Here is an 18,631-nt window from a genome sequence, read left to right on the forward strand (position 1 = left end):
TGCTATGTGTGCAGAGAATATCATCCAAAGACATTCAGCACTGCTATATGTGCAGAGAATATCATCCAAAGACATTCAACACTGCTGTGTGTGCTGAGAATATCATCCAGGGACATTCAGCACTGCTGTGTGTGCTGAAATTATCATCCAGGGACATTCAGCACTGCTGTGTGTGCTGAAAATATTATCCAGGGACATTCAGCACTGCTGTGTGTGCTGAAAATATTATCCAGGGACATTCAGCACTGCTGTGTGTGCTGAGAATATCATCCAGGGACATTCAGCACTGCTGTATTTAAAACTACAAAATAGTCTATTCAATGACAAACGTTTCGACATTGGAAAAGACTTGTTGAAGCGCTTGTCTGGTGCTAATTGAGGTCTGTGAAACAATGATCTAAAGTTATAAACAGCTGTGACTGGTAGTGTGAAAAGGGATTTCCAAAGGGAGAGTATCCTTTTTTTACCAGCTACGATAGGGGGTGCTTTGCTCACTGTTCCCCCATCTCTGTGCCTCTCCCCAGCCCTCTGGAATGGGGCCCCGCCGATCCCAGCAGGGCCAGAGGAAGGAGCCACGGAAGATCATCGCCACGGTGTCGCTCGGCGAGGATGTGCAGCTCAACAAGGCGGAGAAGGCCTGGAAACCCGGTGCCAAGAGGCCACCCAGCAAGGAAGAGGAAGACTCCTCCTCTGACAACAGCAAGACACAGGTACGTGGGAAAAGCTCCTGGCTGCTGTGAAGAGCTGAATCTTACTGAAACTAGCAAAACCTGCGTTTGGAAGCCTTGTATCAACGTCTCTGCACTGCTCTGTCCCTCTCCCTGTCCCAGGAGTTGTTCCGCAGGGTGCGTGGTATCCTGAACAAGCTCACCCCTCAGATGTTCCAGCAGCTGATGAAGCAAGTGACTGAGCTGACCATCGACACAGAGGAGAGGCTCAAGGGGGTCATCGACCTCATCTTTGAGAAGGCCATCTCCGAGCCAAACTTCTCCGTAGCCTATGCCAACATGTGCCGCTGCCTTATGGGGGTACGTCTGTCCAGTTGTTCAGCATGCTGTTAAACTAGATCAGAAACAAAATTTTGATGTTTCTGGTGATTCTAGTAATAGATATTCCAATATGGAACCGGTTCTGGTGGAATGGCTTCCACTCACTGATTGAAGTTGATTTTTTTGTCCCAGTTTCTGAAGTGTTGCTGTATCTCGAGTTCTTCCGTTTCCTTTTAAAATGGGTAGAGATGAGGCAGCAGTCTTAGCAAGACGTTTTGGGATTGTCCACTCTTGCAATTTTAGTTGCAGTACTCCAGTGCCCACTAGATGTCGCTGCTTATGGCAGAGTGAATTAGCTGCAGTTCAGTGGAAATTGTGGTATTTTTGTAAGGAGCTGACTGTAGTCTACAAAGCTACTGTTTAACTTCCCTGTGTTCAATAATTTCATGATTTAGTACTGTACTTAAAAAGGAAAATTGTTGATCAGTTGCAGCTTGAGGATTCAAATGACTTTGAACTAAAGTGTTAATGCTGTGTTTGCTTGAAATGAGTTTCTAGTTGTGAAGTGCATGTTTGTTTTTTCGGCCCCACAGCTCAAAGTCTCCACGACCGACAAGCCAGGAGTGACTGTGAATTTCCGCAAGCTGCTGCTGAACCGCTGCCAGAAGGAGTTTGAGAAGGACAAGGACGACGACGAGGTGTTTGAGAAGAAACAGAAAGAGCTGGATGCAGCTGCATTGGTAAATAGAGAGGAGGGATAAATATGCAGGTAGAGATCAGACAAGACAGACTAATATAGGGGGAGAGAGCCCAGACAACACAGACGAAAGTCGAGGGATCAGTTTCACTTGTGCAGAAAGGTCCAGCTGGAAATGTGTGCAACAACTACCTGCCTGAGTGAAGCCATGAAAGAGTAAACTGATTATACATTATATAGTATGACATGTCTCCCAGATCCACTCTTTTTTCCACTCTAGTTTCCATGGTGTTTTAGCAGAACAGCAGTTTGTGTTCATCCTACAGTCGTTTACAGAGAAGGTAGCGCAGCAGGAATGACTCCTGTTTTATTGCAGGTCTCTTTTGGTTCTCTCTGAACTGGTAACAGAATAGTTATCAATCTGTTTTTAGTTGTGGCATAGCATCTTCAGGACCATGTTTGTCAAATAACACACTTTAAAGTGAATGTTCCAAAAGAAGCAGATGGAATGATCACCACAAGCAATCCTGGTCATTTGCAATAAGCAATTTCCACATCCTTCCCAGGCTCAGCCACCATTTCATTTCATTTCTAAAGACACCCTTGAGAATTATAATGGAGTTGGAGCAGTGGAAAGCGGAATGTCTTCCATGGCTGGATCATGGCCTGGTGGAAATGCAGCCCTGAATGAGTAGCAGTACTGCACAGTAGAACCATTAGCAAGCAGGGAGCATCTGGACTTGAGTTTGCGAGAGAGGTTCGAGTGTCTTTGTTTTATGACAATTCCTGTCCTGATTTCAAGCCCTACTTATTGCTCCTGTATTGCCACTTGTTGCTATGATCCCTGAAAATCAAGCACCTGTGAACAGGGATGTTGCGCAAGGTGCTTGAAGTCTTAAGATTTCACATTGCTTACTATGAAAACAATCAGCTCCCATGGGTAATGAGCCTTTGTTGGGCTGAGCTGATGTGTGTTTGCTTCTTGCTGTGACTAATTGCTGGTGGAGTGCAGTCGGAGCCTGAAAAGGGGGAAGTGACTGTGGATTTCTTGCAGGAGATTGGAAATGCATGTGCTTTTTTAAAATAGTCTCTGTTTTAATATGGTGCAAAATTCCCCTGCTCCCATGAACCTTAACCGCAAGCACTGGTCTTGTCCCGTCTCCTCCCCTCCCCTCCAGGATGATGAAAAGCAGCGGCTCCGTGAGGAGCTGGAGGAGGCGAAGGACACGGCGCGCCGGCGCTCCCTGGGAAACATCAAGTTCATCGGGGAGCTGTTCAAGCTCAAGATGCTGACGGAGCCCATCATGCACGACTGCATCGTCAAGCTGCTCAAGAACCACGACGAGGAGTCCCTGGAGTGCCTGTGCCGGCTGCTGTCCACCATCGGCAAGGACCTGGACTTTGAGAAGGCCAAGGTAGGAGAGGAGGCAGGCTGCTGGGAGAGTGGGTGGAGAAATTCAAGGACTCTGATTTGTAACCAAAATCTTGATTTCCTTCCCTATAGCTTGTTTTACAGTCCCTGATAAGCACTAATCTTGGACTACCTTTAGTTAACCCAAACTGTTACTTTTCAGTACAGAAAACAGGACCAGAGGACAGTTGGAAATAAAGCGTGATTGCCTTGGGTCAGAGGGAAGGAGATACTACTTTGTACAAAGTGTATGAAATGGGCTACCTAGTCATGTTGAGGCAGACACACTTGGATCCTTTGATCTTAGAACTTTGAGTTTTGTCTTACTAGGAACCGGATGGGCTTAGATGGTCCGAATGGCCTCCCTTTTGATAGTACCTTTTTGTATGTTAGTAAGTACATAATGTTGCCATATATAAGGTAGATCCAAGATGAGTGCTAATTGGGGTCTGTGTAACAAGACTCAAACCAGCCTGTAGGAAAGAATATTGGGGGGGGGGGGGCGGGGCTGTTTGTTTAGTGAACTGGGTTTATACTGAGCCCTCTTGTGATGTGTCTTGTTGTCTCTCAGCCCCGAATGGACCAGTATTTCAACCAGATGGAGAAGATCATCAAGGAGAAGAAAACTTCTTCCAGAATCCGCTTCATGTTGCAGGATGTTATCGACTTGAGGAGGGTAAGCCTTCATTCGTCTGTGAAATCTCCACAACTGCTACTGCTTGAAGTTTCTGGTTACTGTGTGCTCCTCTTTAAGCTGTGCTCAGAGATTACCCGTCTCTAATGCTGGCTGGATTCCTACCACATGTCTTTGTTCCTGTAGTTTCACAGCCAGATAGATCCCATAGCAGCTTACACGCTTGGCTTGTGTGCGCCAAGTCTACGTGAAGAGACCACTTCAGCGTTCCAATGCAGAGTGTTTCCCAATGCGGAATGCCAGTAACTGAAACATTAAAACAGCTTTGTTTGTGTTTGTGAAAACTGCATAGGAAGGGGTAACAGTTGAGAAACACTCAATAACCCAGTGATTCTCCTGGCAGTTGTGGGAGCAAGCAAGGAGAGATTTCTAAACGTTTGTCTCATTGGAGAACTTAATATACACAAAACAAAAGCAGCAATTTTAAAGTTACGTTAAAACCTACTAAGAGCCAAGTGCGTTTTGAGTCTTGAGTTAAAAATAGCCGTCCCAGCTTCCCTGACAAACGAAGGCAGAGCAATCCATAATTTTGGCGCTCTTCAAGAAAACCTACCACACCAGAATCCTGTGATCTCAGAGTCCAGTTTGGAAGATACAGGGCCAGTAACTCCTGCAAATAACTAGGTGCTAATCCATTCAGGGCCTTGTAAGTTAACAGCAAAATCTTAAAATCAATTCAATACTGCACAGGAAGCCAGTGTAGAGGCCAAAACAGGGGTAGTAATTTCACTTTTCCTGGAAAATCTAGTGGCGGTATTTTGAACAAGCTGAAATCAGTATTACACGTTCTGGGACACCAGAAAAAAGTGCATTGCAATAATCAGTTCTAGATGAAACAAAGGCATGCATTAGTCTCTTGACATTTAGATACAGAAATAATTGATCTAAGTTTGGCTATATTTCTTAAATGTTAAAAAGATACTTTAGTATTCCCTAATATTAGTCTCAAATGAGAGATGAGGATCAACGATGACCCCAAAACTCTTAATTTCTAGTTTAAGTTTTGATGAGAGACTGCAAGGGTCGAGCTCATGTAACCTCACATGTGATGGGTACAGATTGGGTTAAACTGGGCTGGCCTGTAGTGAATTCCAGGAACTGGATATCACTGCTTCCCTTTCACTTCTTGGTTTAGTTTTCCCTGGCCTTGTTGGTACAGTGTCAGCCTACAGAGAGAAGCTACAGAAAGACGAGCTGAGCCCTGCGCTTGAGACCTGTTCCTTCACTGGCTCAGTTCTTTAAGCTTGTCCCTCAAGATTAACATGAAGCCTGCTCTTACCTCACAGAACACCTGGGTCCCCAGGAGAGGCGATCAGGGCCCCAAGACCATCGACCAGATCCACAAGGAGGCAGAGTTAGAGGAGCATCGTGAGCAGATCAAGGTCCAGCAGCAGCTTCTGTCCAAGAAGGACAGCAGAAGAGGAGGTGGCGGTGGCGGGCAGGGCGGAGTGCACCCCTCAGGTCAGTCCTTTTTTTTTTTTTTTTTTTTTTTTTTTCTACCTGTCTAATCCGACAACTGTCACCAGATAGCTTGCAAATGCAATTCCATTTGATCCCCAAATCGATAGTAGATTCTATTTCTTTTCTTCAATGTAATCGTGAAGAATAAACCGGTTAAGTATAATTGGGAATGTTTGCAGGGATGGGAATAAGACTCCTATTGCATATCAGTTTGATCCATTCCTGGGTTTACAAGGAGTTTAATAAGACTTGCCTAAGCTTATTGCTGATCAAGCTTGTATTGAAACCTGGAATGGAAGTAACTTAAAAAAATGGATGGTGAGTAAGTAGATTCAAGAAAATGCACAGAGTCCTTTTCTTCAATCAGTTATTAGGTTTATTGAAATATGCAGGGAGTCTGGTCCCAGGTACAGGACGAACAGAATACTCGTCCTTACAATTTTTGCGTGACATTAAATACCCTTCTGTGTAGATGGTCCACCTTCTCTTTCTCTGACATTTAACCAATTGCAAAGGTACAACACATTATTCTGTTACCATATATTTAAGTGTGTATGTGTGTGTTTGTGTGTGTAGTCTTGTGTGACAACCTCTGAACTCAGTGCATTCTTCAGACTCCTGGTCGCCCCAAAAGGTCCATAAATCTAGTTTTTGTCATTTTCCTTGTTCATATCTCTCCATTTTGCTTGAGACCGTTTGAGTCCAGTGGCGTTATCTCTTATTCTCCTTGAGAACCTTTGGGTCCAACTTCAGTCCCTGGGAGCCTTTTAGCTCATTGATGCTTTGCATTCCAAAAGTCTTACAGCCTGGCCCCTTCTGGTCCACAGCATTGTTATCTTGTTAGCTTGCAGTTAATGCTGGGCAAGAAGCTTGTAGACACAAGGTCTCTGTCAATTGTTAGCAGTACATGCAATTTGACCCAAACAGTCTGCTATCTGCAATATTAGTCTCTCTTCAGAAAAGAACACCAGTATAGCTCTGCCAGTCCACATGCGTAGCAAACTGCTAATCAATTCTCGACAGATGAAACTGCTTTGCAGATGCAAGTCTTATTTCCTGCTTTGTAACATCAGACCACACAACTGATGAAACTACATGTTTTATGCAGATTAAAGTGACCTGACTGTAGAATTGTCTCCCGCAGCGGGTCGACCCAGCCAGCCCCAAGATGAAGGCTGGAACACTGTGCCCATCAGCACCAAGAACAGACCCATCGACACCAGCCGACTCAGCAAGATCACCAAGGTACGATCGGACTCTTCCTGTCCGATCAAATCAAAGGCTTTCAGCTGACCCTCCTGAGATCAGAACCCAATACTCCTTGTGTCCTATAGTAAAGCACTTTGTGCCAGGGTGGAAAATACATGCCGTCTTCAGTTGTGCTATGTGTGTGGGGTGCTGCAGCGCGGTGTCTTTGCTCCAGCTGTACTCTTCAAGCAGGGCTGTTTTTACGACCTGATCCTAACTGTTCTGTGTTTGAATCTGCAGCCCGGAGCCCTGGATTTCAATAACCAGCTGCTGGCACCAGGGGGCAGGCTGATGAGCTGGGGGAAAGGCAGCAGTGGAGGGTCCAATGCCAAACCTAATGAACAGGGTGAGCGTGCAAACACAAGCTCCTCCTTCAGCAGCCTGTTTAATATGCCAGGTTGGAGCCCATCCCCTCACTAGTACCACACACAGTATGTTGCTTCATTGGATGCTAAAGCTCACTTTGCAGCATTCCGGTTGGCAAGTCTACAGTTTCTGGGACTAATGTCAATCTACCTTGCTTGGCTTTCACTGGTAGACTAGTTTCAGCTAGAAGGACCTGCACTGTGATGACTGAACCGTTGCAGACAGACACTGATGTTTGAGTTGGTGTTTCTAGTTAAGGTTTTGGTTCAAGCCGGTTCGATGCAGACACTTAAGCAATGGATTTCCCACTGTCCATTATCACCAGAGAGAGCCAGGTAACAGTTAACTGCATGATGTTCTTTCCCTAGAATATGTTGCATTACCCAAGCCCCCCTCCCACCTAAGAAAGAATAATCAAAGCCACTGTAAAGACAGCCCCCTTGCCATTGCTCCCCACTGAAAAGGAATGCTTTGTTTCCACACAGCTCCAGAGTCTGGCAGACCTGCAACAAGCACCTTGAATAGGTTCTCTGCCCTACAACAGGCCTCCTCCTCCTCTACCACCACATCCACGGTCGCAGACAGTGACGCCAGGAGAGTGGTTCAGAGGTGAGTCCGAAGCCAGGTGGCCCTCTGAGGGAGCCTCCTGCTAGCCAGTCCATCTGATATGACAACTCGTCTCTCTCCACAGGACCAGTTCAAGCCGAGAGCGCAGCGACAAAGGAGAGCGCTACGAGCGCTACGAGAGGGACCGATTCGAGAGGCAGCAGGACCGAGCAGACAAGAACCGCCCGTCTGTCACCAAGAGGAGCTACAGCAAGGAGACGGACGACCGCAGCCGGGAGAGAGAACACCGCGGCCCCCAGGACCCCGTCCGCAAGGTGGCCAGCATGACTGAGGACAGGGAGCGCAGGGGGAGCAGGGAGAGGGATCACAGCAAGGAGACGGGTAAGTGCTATCATAGGGACACCTCGCTCACAAAGCATTCATAATTCATAATCAAGCATGTAATGTTACGGAATTAGCACCCTGTGGTGCATGTAGGAGCTCTTAAACAAACCTTTCAGAATGTCTGCCTTTTTTAATTCTTTTATTATGGTGTGACTTGCCTTGCGAATGTCACATAATCTCTCCCATCTACTGGAAACGGTGTACATCACATTCCTGCTTCCTCTCCACACCCCTCTTTACTCTTTCACCTGGATAGAACTCCAGCTCTCTCCAACACTTTCATAGCCCTCTTCAGTAACCCTTCCCCTGGGGAAGTGTTCTATCGGCTTATAGTTCATGTGTGTTTTCTGTTTGTTTATTTCAGTTAAACGAGAGCCAACCGCTGCCCCGGCACCCACCCCCGCTAAGCCGGCCCTCACTGAGGACGAATTTGACAAGAAATCTAAAGCCATTATTGAGGAGTACCTGCACATCAACGATATGAAGGTAAGCCACCTGGGGCTCTCGCCAATCCAAGTTGGTGTTCACTTACTAAATGCATGCTTGCCACTTGGGTTAGAAATGCCCACCGTTTCACACAGAGCTGACTCTCTCCCCTGGTCTGACAGGAAGCCCTGCAGTGTGTCCAGGAGATGAACTCGGTGACTCTGCTCTTTGTGTTTGTGCGGAACGGGATTGAGTCGACGCTGGAGAGGAGTATGATAGCCAGGGAACACATGGGCCTGCTGCTCCACCAGCTGGTCAAGGCTGGCACCCTATCCAGAGAGCAGTATTACAAGGGGTAAGCAGCTCCATTTCCAGAGAGCAGTATTAAGCCCAGCACTATTAATACATTGTGTGTATTGTAGTAGAGTCATTAACAATCTGGGGCTTGCTATTAGTCGGATATGAGAGGCTTTTGGTGCAGCTGCTTTGTTCAGCTGCAGCGTGAATGCCAGTGTGCAATATCTTAGATGCACTAATAATGGGTTACAGTAGTGTGAAATTGTGTAACAATTGAGATTTGAAAGCTGTGTTTTTGCAGAAATGTCTTATTTTTCTGCAGTGTTTTAAGAGCTCTTTTGTAAGCAAGGTGTTTGAAGGGTGAACTCATGCCTGTCTCCCACAGTCTGCTGGAGATCCTGGAGATTGCAGAGGACATGGAGATCGATATTCCGCACATCTGGCTGTACCTGGCCGAGCTCATCGCCCCCATGCTTCACGAGGGGGGCATCCCAATGGAGGAGCTGTTCAAGTGAGTGACACTTGGCACATCACACTGTATACAGCTCTAGGAAAAGGTGCTCCCATTATACCGGCAGGCGCTGTCCAGTCTCTGAAGCTAATCAGAGCTGAGGGAGTTCATAAGGATACAGTTTGTTCATTCAGTATGATTTATTAAAGCAGCTGCTTGAAAGGCAGGCCCAGTTTTATTTCCCAAAACCCTTCCTGTAGTTGGAGTCCCAAGCGATTACAATGCAAAACTGCTTTTGTGTTTCTTGCACGAGGCTGAACAGAGTTGTTTACTGCAAACAGTGGTCACGGCATTTGTTTATTGAACTTGAAGGTCTCCTCTTCCAATTTGGCTCACTTTTTAAATTATTTCTAAGTGGTCTTTTTAAAACCCTTTCACGTGATTCACGTTCTTGTTCACTGCAGTTACTTTGACACTTTTCCTTCCACCCCTCTCCTTGCAGGGAAGTGTCCAAGCCACTAGTACCACTGGGGAAAGCTGGCCTCTTGTTAGTAGAAATCTTGTCCATACTGTGCAAAGGAATGGTGAGTACAGTCCAATCTTCAACTGTATTTTTCTGATCTAGACTAGGACATGACTGGATAATATGGTGTTAAGGGGATATGGTACCTTTTCTAATGGAATTTTATGCAGACTAATCTTCATGCAGTATGTTTATGGGCCAGGCAGTAGTTTGAAACGTTTTGTCAATCTTGCATTGTAGTCTGTGGTTTGTGTCTGCCCTGAATTGGGGATAGATGGGGCAATGGGAATCAGAACACCACGACAGTCCTAACATTGATGGTGAATTGACACAGAACAGAAATCAAGCCAGGACTGACAGTGTAGTGCCTGTATCTCTGTGTCTGTAACGTTGCTCGTTGTAGGGTCAGCACTGACAGTGTAGTGCCTGTATCTCTGTGTCTGTAACGTTGCTCGTTGTAGGGTCAGCACTGACAGTGTAGTGCCTGTATCTCTGTGTCTGTAACGTTGCTCGTTGTAGGGTCAGCACTGACAGTGTAGTGCCTGTATCTCTGTGTCTGTAACGTTGCTCGTTGTAGGGTCAGCACTGACAGTGTAGTGCCTGTATCTCTGTGTCTGTAACGTTGCTCGTTGTAGGGTCAGCACTGACAGTGTAGTGCCTGTATCTCTGTGTCTGTAACGTTGCTCGTTGTAGGGTCAGCACTGACAGTGTAGTGCCTGTATCTCTGTGTCTGTAACGTTGCTCGTTGTAGGGTCAGCACTGACAGTGTAGTGCCTGTATCTCTGTGTCTGTAACGTTGCTCGTTGTAGGGTCAGCACTGACAGTGTAGTGCCTGTATCTCTGTGTCTGTAACGTTGCTCGTTGTAGGGTCAGCACTGACAGTGTAGTGCCTGTATCTCTGTGTCTGTAACGTTGCTCGTTGTAGGGTCAGCACTGACAGTGTAGTGCCTGTATCTCTGTGTCTGTAACGTTGCTCGTTGTAGGGTCAGCACTGACAGTGTAGTGCCTGTATCTCTGTGTCTGTAACGTTGCTCGTTGTAGGGTCAGCACTGACAGTGTAGTGCCTGTATCTCTGTGTCTGTAACGTTGCTCGTTGTAGGGTCAGCACTGACAGTGTAGTGCCTGTATCTCTGTGTCTGTAACGTTGCTCGTTGTAGGGTCAGCACTGACAGTGTAGTGCCTGTATCTCTGTGTCTGTAACGTTGCTCGTTGTAGGGTCAGCACTGACAGTGTAGTGCCTGTATCTCTGTGTCTGTAACGTTGCTCGTTGTAGGGTCAGCACTGACAGTGTAGTGCCTGTATCTCTGTGTCTGTAACGTTGCTCGTTGTAGGGTCAGCACTGACAGTGTAGTGCCTGTATCTCTGTGTCTGTAACGTTGCTCGTTGTAGGGTCAGCACTGACAGTGTAGTGCCTGTATCTCTGTGTCTGTAACGTTGCTCGTTGTAGGGTCAGCACTGACAGTGTAGTGCCTGTATCTCTGTGTCTGTAACGTTGCTCGTTGTAGGGTCAGCACTGACAGTGTAGTGCCTGTATCTCTGTGTCTGTAACGTTGCTCGTTGTAGGGTCAGCACTGACAGTGTAGTGCCTGTATCTCTGTGTCTGTAACGTTGCTCGTTGTAGGGTCAGCACTGACAGTGTAGTGCCTGTATCTCTGTGTCTGTAACGTTGCTCGTTGTAGGGTCAGCACTGACAGTGTAGTGCCTGTATCTCTGTGTCTGTAACGTTGCTCGTTGTAGGGTCAGCACTGACAGTGTAGTGTTCCTGTATCTGTGTCCCTCGCTGTGTAACATGCTCATCTGTCTGTTCTGTTCCAGAGCCACAAGAAAGCAGGAGCCCTGTGGAGGGAGGCGGGGCTGAGCTGGAAGGACTTCCTCCCCGAGGATGAGGATGTCAACAAGTTTGTCATGGAGAAGGTGAGGAAGAGCAGAGGGCGTGGTCTAAGGGCTAAAAGAAGGGTGCTACCTAACTGTCCCTTCAAAGAGGACGGTATTTCCTGCATGGTCTGTTTGCTAGGCGATATTTTTTGGGAGCAGGGCTAACAAACAGATTCTTCTCTGTTGCTACAGAAAGTGGAATTTACCTTGGGAGATGACTCTGAGAAAACAAGCAAAAAGGAGCTGTCTTCAGAAGAGCTTTGCAGGCAACTGGACAAGCTACTGAAGGAGAAGGCGGACAACCAAAGAATCTACGACTGGGTGGAGGTGAGCAGCCCCACTTCAGCCTCCTCTCCTCTCTGCTTGTGTGAGGAGGGGCTGTTAGCACACATACAGCTGAACTGGAAACAACCACACCAAGTTTGTTACAAAACTGCTGTTAGGTTTGCCTTTAGTAGGTTTAGTATTACCACGGTTTCTCTTTCTTGTATGCATGTGGTTTTTGTGCTTCGAATCATGGAACAGCAGCAGGGATTCCTGCCTCTGCAGTATTGGCAGCTGTGTGATGATGCTTCATCCTGCTCTTGACAGATACAGTATTAAACTCAACCTTCTCTTTCAACAGGCCAATCTGGATGAGCAGCAGGTCACATCCAACACTGTAATTCGGGCAATAATGACTTCAGTCTGCCAGTCTGCAATTATCTGTGAGTATCCATTTCTTCCAACGAGGTCTGGAGCCAAATGTATACCCTCGCTGATAACCACTGCAGGTTAAAATCGCCCCTCAAAAGAAATACCTGTTGAAGTTTTTGTCTCAACTTATCCCAGGTTTTGAGTGGAACTCATTTGAGTTTGGGCTCCGATCCATTGGTGTGACCGGGTTTGTGTGTTTCTTTATTTCTCCGCCCAGTTGAGAACCCATGCCGCGTGGACACCAAGCTGATCGTGGCGAGATCAAAAGTCCTGCAGAAGTACCTCATAGATGAACAGAAAGAGCTGCAAGCACTCTACGCGTTGCAGGCCTTGCTGGTCAAATTAGAACAGCCACCAAGTGAGTGTTTTGTGTGTGGGGGGTCGGGGGGTCTTTACATCGACAATGTGTGTGTTGGGGGGGGGGGGGGATGAAGGGAGTCGTACCTAGTCACACACACCACCGGGTCGTTGGCACTTCCCCAGTTTGTGGGACCCACACAAACACCCCCCCACTGTGGGAAACCGAGACACACCCCCCCGCCCGGGGGGCAGGTGATGGGATTGTTGGCTCAGTGTGTTTTTAGGATGTCAGAGGATGTTAGTTCTTATTCCCAGCCCTGCACAGTGTTCAGGAGGTCAGCTGTTATTCCCAGTCGTGCAGTGTTCAAGCTGTCTGTTCACTCCCCCGTGTTTGTATACAGACTTGCTGAGGATGTTCTTCGACGCGCTGTACGATGAGGATGTGATCAAAGAGGAGGCCTTTTACAAATGGGAGTTGAGCAAGGACCCTGCTGAGCTACAAGGCAAAGGTGTGGCCCTGAAATCCGTCACCGCCTTCTTCACCTGGCTACGGGAGGCAGAGGACGAGTCAGACAATTAAACAAGGACTGTTTCTATACATGGCTTGCATTAGATATTGATGAAGCGATTCTTCCACAGGAGAATGGGAGTTGGAGCCCTTTGAGTGTGCGATTTTGAATTTTTGTTTTCTGACGAAAAATGTCTAACAAATAAAATGAAATAAAAAAACTGTGGGAGTTCAATTCCTCAGTATTCGAAGTTTTATCTTTTTCTATTTTAACCCTCTACAGTTCATGTTTGATAAAATTCAGAAGAGAAACAAATGAAACTTTAAAGGCTGCTGTTTCAAACATACATTTAAAGTGATGCTCTAATCAAAATGAAAGGTAGTTTTTTTTTTTGTTATTTTTTTTTTTTAGATGTAGGATGATTTTGGAGGTTTTTTTTTGTTTTTTTTGTTTTTTACATAAAATGCAAAAAAAGGGGACAGTTGAATCCTAGCCATTTGAAAACTGAAGTGAAATTTCCTGTGTGAGGGTTGGGGGTGTGGGCTGGATCTCTCTGTGCAGCCTGCTCCTTCCCTCCTCACCCACTCCCCTGCTTTTTTTTAATTCTCTCCTACACTTAAAGGTGTATCAAAGCCTTGAACAATCCTGTAGCGGATTTTAAAAATCATTCTTAAAAACTTGAACAGAATATAGAAATCATCTTTAAAACAAAGAACAGTACAAACCGTATTCCATTTCTATTACTGCTAGTAGGAAGATGTTTTCGGACAGTCCTGTAAATATAGAAGTTCTTTTAGTTTTCTTTTTTGTTTTTCAAAACTAATGTAATGCCATGTCATTTTTTTTTTTTTTTTTTTGAGCTGCGTTTTTGTTTTCCTGACTAACTCGTCGGATTCTCCTGTATTTATAGCGCTTTCCTGAGTTACCAGAAGGTGCTTGTAATTATCCACCAGAATTCATTGATTACAATTTAAATGAAATTTGTAAATACTTTTTTGCTTTCTTAAGTATTTAATTAAAAGATTAATGCCTCTTTTCACGTCAAACTGGAAAAGACAAAATAAAGACAATTGCAAATAAAGACTATCAATTGCTGCAGTGCCTCCTTCTGTCCTGGATGTGTTTCTTTGGGGTGGGTGTTGGGTTGAGGAGATAATAAAGTGTGTTGTGCAATCAAATTAAAGCTGATATAAACGTTACTCTGGTTACAATGTAACTAATGGCAACCACATTCTAAATTGATACTAGCAACACTGCCACTGGTTTCAGTGCGTTAATTGAGTTAATTGAGTAGAGAGGGAGGGATACACCAGTTCTGCTACTGTGCGTGTAGTGATTGGTTCTGCTCTGCATGCTTGCAGCTCATTGTGTCCCTGCACTCTGGCTGAGCTGGAGGTGCTCTCATTGTCACGCCACAGGGGGGTGATATAAGAGAGCACTCTGTTCGCTGCCTGCAGACGCCATGCTCTCTGGTAGTATTCTCCTCGTCTGTGCTGTCTGCGTGGCTCCAAGGTGACTCTGCAAGAGTTTGGAACTTCAGCGGTTAGTCCAAGAACAGTCTACTGGACGCTGCTGCTCCCCGTAATTGATGCGCTGTGACAAAGTGTAGAATACATTTTACTATGGTAAGGATTTGATTGCTAATGAAGCTGTAACCTACAGACCAGCCACTAAATTGCGACGGGGTCCAGGGCTGGCTTTGTTTTCTATGTTTGTAGTTATTCGTTTTATAGCTTTGATTTGTCGTCTTCAGCTTTAACGAACAATGTGTGCAAATGACCAGACTTCCAGTGTGCATGCGGTGCCCTGGCCCTCTGTGCAGGTGACTATATTCAGAACCAGTTATGTTTGTGCGTTGGGCAGTCTCTTCATCTGGTCCAAAGTTCAGGTTCGATTTGTCAAAGGAGTGTCTGCAGAAGAATCTCGATCACCAGGATTCGACCAAGATGGTGAAAAACCTGGTCCTCTTCATTGGCGATGGCGAGTGAAAGCAGGGCCAAGTGCAGTGGTCTGCATGTACCCTTTCCAAGTTGTACTAACTATGTTATGCAGGTACAAAAAAGAATAATCCTGTGAACTCTTATTTAATTAATTAGGTTTACAGTTCAGAGGTTCCAGATTAGCATCTCGCTGTAACGGTGTCTTAACAAACTCATGTCCACCTAGTGGTGCAAATGTGCAACAGTCCTTGTTTTTACATTGCCAAGAGTCTCCATTTTGGAGTACAGTGTCTCTTAGACTTGCTGGGAATAGTACTGTGAACTGTAGTTTCAGATTACTCGCCACTAGGTGGAGACAAAGACCTGCTCTTATGAACACAAGCACACGTGCAGTTGACATGCAAGCTGGTAAAGTAGATTTGTACTCCATGGAAACGAAGTAAACTGGGAGTTAGATGTAAATCTCTATTCTTTATTAATTGCATATAGCCTTAAGCCAGTCCGAATGTTTCATGGTTTGATTGTTGAGATAAATGTGATACTTTGTAACAACTGTAAATCTCCCATATTTGGTAATACAGATTTAAAACCCATAGAAGTCTGAATGACTCGGCTGTGAGAGCTTGCTATTAGGGGTCTGTGAAACAAGCTGTAATTTATTTCATCAATTCCAGTATAATTTTGTATGAATGGGCTGTATATTTGGTTTTCAGTGCATGTCTAGAGTGATGTGGATGGGATGTGTTATACCTTTCTGCTCTACGCCAGCGGGAGCCGAGCCGATCCACGCAGTGACAGCACACATGAGCACAGGGCTTTGTGCACTCACTTCATTTCAGTGTCCGGGTATAAATACAGGAGGGGCAATCTACCTGATACATAACAGCATTGTTGCTTGTAGGAGTGCCGGGGTCAGCAGAGGATCTGATTTCTTTAATAACAGTTTAACTTCAGTATCGCTTGGGTAATGCCTCTCATTACAATGTTCATAAAGAAGAGTTTATAGATGTGTATTAGTGCAGTTCTCTAATGGCTTGTTTTCAGACAACAAGGACTACATGCTACAGAGCGCGGTGCCCCTGACCCAGGAGACGCACGCCAGGGAGGATGTGCTGGTGTTTGCCCGCGGTCCCTGGTCTCACCTCTTCAAAGGCACCAACGAGGACAACTTTATCTCTTACGCTGCCTGCCTGGGACCAGTGATTTGTGGAAAAGTCTGCAGAAGGTTGGTGCAGCTATCGGGTGTGTAAACGTCTTTATGGGGCTCTGATAAGTCAGCAAGGCTGGCAATCAGCTGAGCTGTGGATATATAAACCAGAGCGGGCAGGACACCCTGGCAAGCAGCACTCTGACCAGATATGGAGTTCTTCTGTCTTTACCTGCTGGCAGCTTTGTGGTGTGCAGGAGTCGCTGCTGTCCCAGGAAATCTCTGACACATCGGAAAAGGTGGAAGTGCATATTCATTCAGCTTTGCAATGCAATGACAGCATTTCTATTGGGACTGTGCCGCCGTCGACTGTGAAGAGTTACCACTCGATTGTTCTAATGGTTGTTCAGGAAGCATGGTGATGGGTGTAAACCCTATTTAAACAAGGTGCTTATGGATGCGTGAATGTAAATCAGTTTGTTTCATGGTTTGTGTGGGAGAGTCCTGTGTGACTGCTGGGTACGGTACAGGTTGACGCTGAATGTATGTAAATGCTGTGCTCTGACGTGTTGATGGACATGTTGCAGAACAATGAAAAGGAGGCTTGTCTTCTAGTGATGGTACTGCAATGCTCTGGTATTAAGTAACTGCAGTTGTGCCCCTGAGTGCAATCTTATAGAAGCAGTCCCGCTGTGTGTTTTCCAGACAGTGTTGTTCAATGGAGAATGTTTCTATCTGCCTCTCTGGGCCAAGTAAAGAGGTGTGTGCTGGAGGCCCCCTCTGGATCTTCATAGCATTCCTGTTGGAGAGCTTTAGTTTCTATTTGAAATTCATTTTCTAGAGAATGAAGCAGACTCCAGCCCAGGACACCCTTCGCACCGCGTTGAGTCTGCAGCACAACACCAACATGGCCAAGAGCATCGTTATCTTCCTGGGAGGCGGTGAGTGTACTCGCCCTGGCAGCCTCTAACAGGACCAGAGCAAACTACACCCCAGTCATTCATTAGAACTATTAGTCAATTCAACCAGGTACCACCTGGTTGTAATCTCTTTTCAGAGAGGCCACTTGGAGCTCCTCTCGACTCTCCAGCTCTTGTTTGCAGCCTGACCTGCTCCTGGTGGGCAGCGATGCTGATCAAACGCAGTGGTGCAGCGCATGAGAATGTACAGAGGCTCATCAAGAAGGGGCTCTTCCAGTATCCTCATCCTGAGAGATGGAAGGGAGACGGTGCTCATGAAATGATAATATAGTAATGACTAGAATCTCTTCATCTGCCTTTGCATTCAGCAGCAGATCATTCGTGTGAGAAGGCTTGTTTGGTACTGTGCTGTGCATACTTGATGAGGGATACACTCTTATTAATTCACAGAACTACAAAGTAACTGCCTCGAGAACCCCGAACTGTAAACCCTAAACCCAAATGCCCTTCGCTTTGCAATGCAGCGTAATACTAATTACAGTTACATTTTACAAGGAAAGCTGATTTAAAAAACAACCTCTAGCCCTTTGCTCGTGTACTACAGCATGATAGCACCTGCTAACACGAGTGGGTATGTGACAGGGAAGGCTGAGTGTTACAAAGTACCCACAGCAGCTATCAGAGATCCTGCAGCAGAATAAAGAACCATGCCAGACCACTTCTTTATTCAGGGAATCGAGCAAAAGCACATTGCAGAGGCAGCAGACTGACAGAAAGTAGACATCCTAAAGCTCTTATCAATATATTCATATGTGTTGTATTGATAAATTCAACTGCTTATACTGTGTGTATGTAGATAACTAAAGCATCTTAATTTTGTAGACTTAGGAAATATAGCCACAGTTCTTTTTACACAGGAATTTCAGAGAGCTACTTGCAGGACAAGTTGTTATCTATCTCTATCTATCTATCTATCTAATCCATCCATCCATCCACACAGCTGTAGTTAAGTTTACATACCCCAATGGAAATGTGTAATTTTTAGAAATTTTTCAAAAACAAGTAATTTATAGGAAAAATCTTTTGTAGCAAAAATTTTGCTTTTGTTTATAAGGAAAAAAGTTACAAGAAATAATGTCTACAATTATTTATTTCAGCAATTTTTTATTTTTTTTTGCAGAACTCCAAAAATGCTCATTCAAAAGTATTCATATCCTGACAAGGACAATTAAATTAATAGCTAGTTGAGGCACCTTTAGCAATAACAGCTTCTTTTCAACAATTAGGATATTTGTCAATGAGCTTTTGGCATGATTCTTTAGTGATTTTTGACCATTGCTCATCACAAAATTGTTCCAGTTCATTCAATTTCCGAGGACTTCTCTTGTGCACAGTCTTCTTCAACTCGTACCAAAGATTCTCAATCAGATTTAGATCAGGACTTTGACTGGACCATTCCAGAACCTTCATTTTATTCTTCTTTACAGTTTTTCTCGATTGCTGAGACACTTTTAATGAAACTGGGGTCCACCTGATCTCCATCATAACCTAATGAGCCTAATGAGTATTCTTTTTTGCAGAACAGTAAGTCATTTCTCTTTGCTTTCACACACAGTGCAAATGCTAAGCACATTTTTGCAAAACAGTAAACACAACTCTCTACAAAAGATGCAAAACTCGGTTGAGTAAATCATGTCAAACAAAATTAAAACCTTTGGTCACAGCTGATG

The 18,631-nt window shown here is 45.3% G+C and overlaps 1 protein-coding gene across 16 annotated transcripts in view; it reads left to right on the forward strand.

The window, feature by feature from the left end:
* Nucleotides 1-13,980, forward strand: part of LOC121323423 (eukaryotic translation initiation factor 4 gamma 1-like) — a 43,414-nt gene extending 29,434 nt beyond the window's left edge. For all 16 annotated transcript variants that reach the window (XM_041264495.1, XM_041264498.1, XM_041264496.1 and 13 more), the window contains 19 exons: nt 525-710; nt 831-1,028; nt 1,583-1,729; nt 2,865-3,101; nt 3,669-3,773; nt 5,078-5,252; nt 6,397-6,497; nt 6,741-6,846; nt 7,352-7,475; nt 7,558-7,814; nt 8,182-8,303; nt 8,426-8,598; nt 8,926-9,051; nt 9,494-9,575; nt 11,330-11,428; nt 11,582-11,716; nt 12,015-12,096; nt 12,303-12,443; nt 12,787-13,980. In XM_041264495.1, coding sequence (XP_041120429.1) covers nt 525-710; nt 831-1,028; nt 1,583-1,729; nt 2,865-3,101; nt 3,669-3,773; nt 5,078-5,252; nt 6,397-6,497; nt 6,741-6,846; nt 7,352-7,475; nt 7,558-7,814; nt 8,182-8,303; nt 8,426-8,598; nt 8,926-9,051; nt 9,494-9,575; nt 11,330-11,428; nt 11,582-11,716; nt 12,015-12,096; nt 12,303-12,443; nt 12,787-12,965 — 2,775 coding nt within the window. In that variant the 3' untranslated portion in view covers nt 12,966-13,980. The remainder of the gene's footprint in view (nt 1-524; nt 711-830; nt 1,029-1,582; nt 1,730-2,864; nt 3,102-3,668; nt 3,774-5,077; nt 5,253-6,396; nt 6,498-6,740; nt 6,847-7,351; nt 7,476-7,557; nt 7,815-8,181; nt 8,304-8,425; nt 8,599-8,925; nt 9,052-9,493; nt 9,576-11,329; nt 11,429-11,581; nt 11,717-12,014; nt 12,097-12,302; nt 12,444-12,786) is intronic.
* Nucleotides 13,981-18,631: the final 4,651 nt, after the last annotated feature.

The sequence above is a fragment of the Polyodon spathula genome, chromosome 11 (genome assembly GCF_017654505.1).
Source record: "Polyodon spathula isolate WHYD16114869_AA chromosome 11, ASM1765450v1, whole genome shotgun sequence".
Taxonomy (NCBI): domain Eukaryota; kingdom Metazoa; phylum Chordata; class Actinopteri; order Acipenseriformes; family Polyodontidae; genus Polyodon; species Polyodon spathula.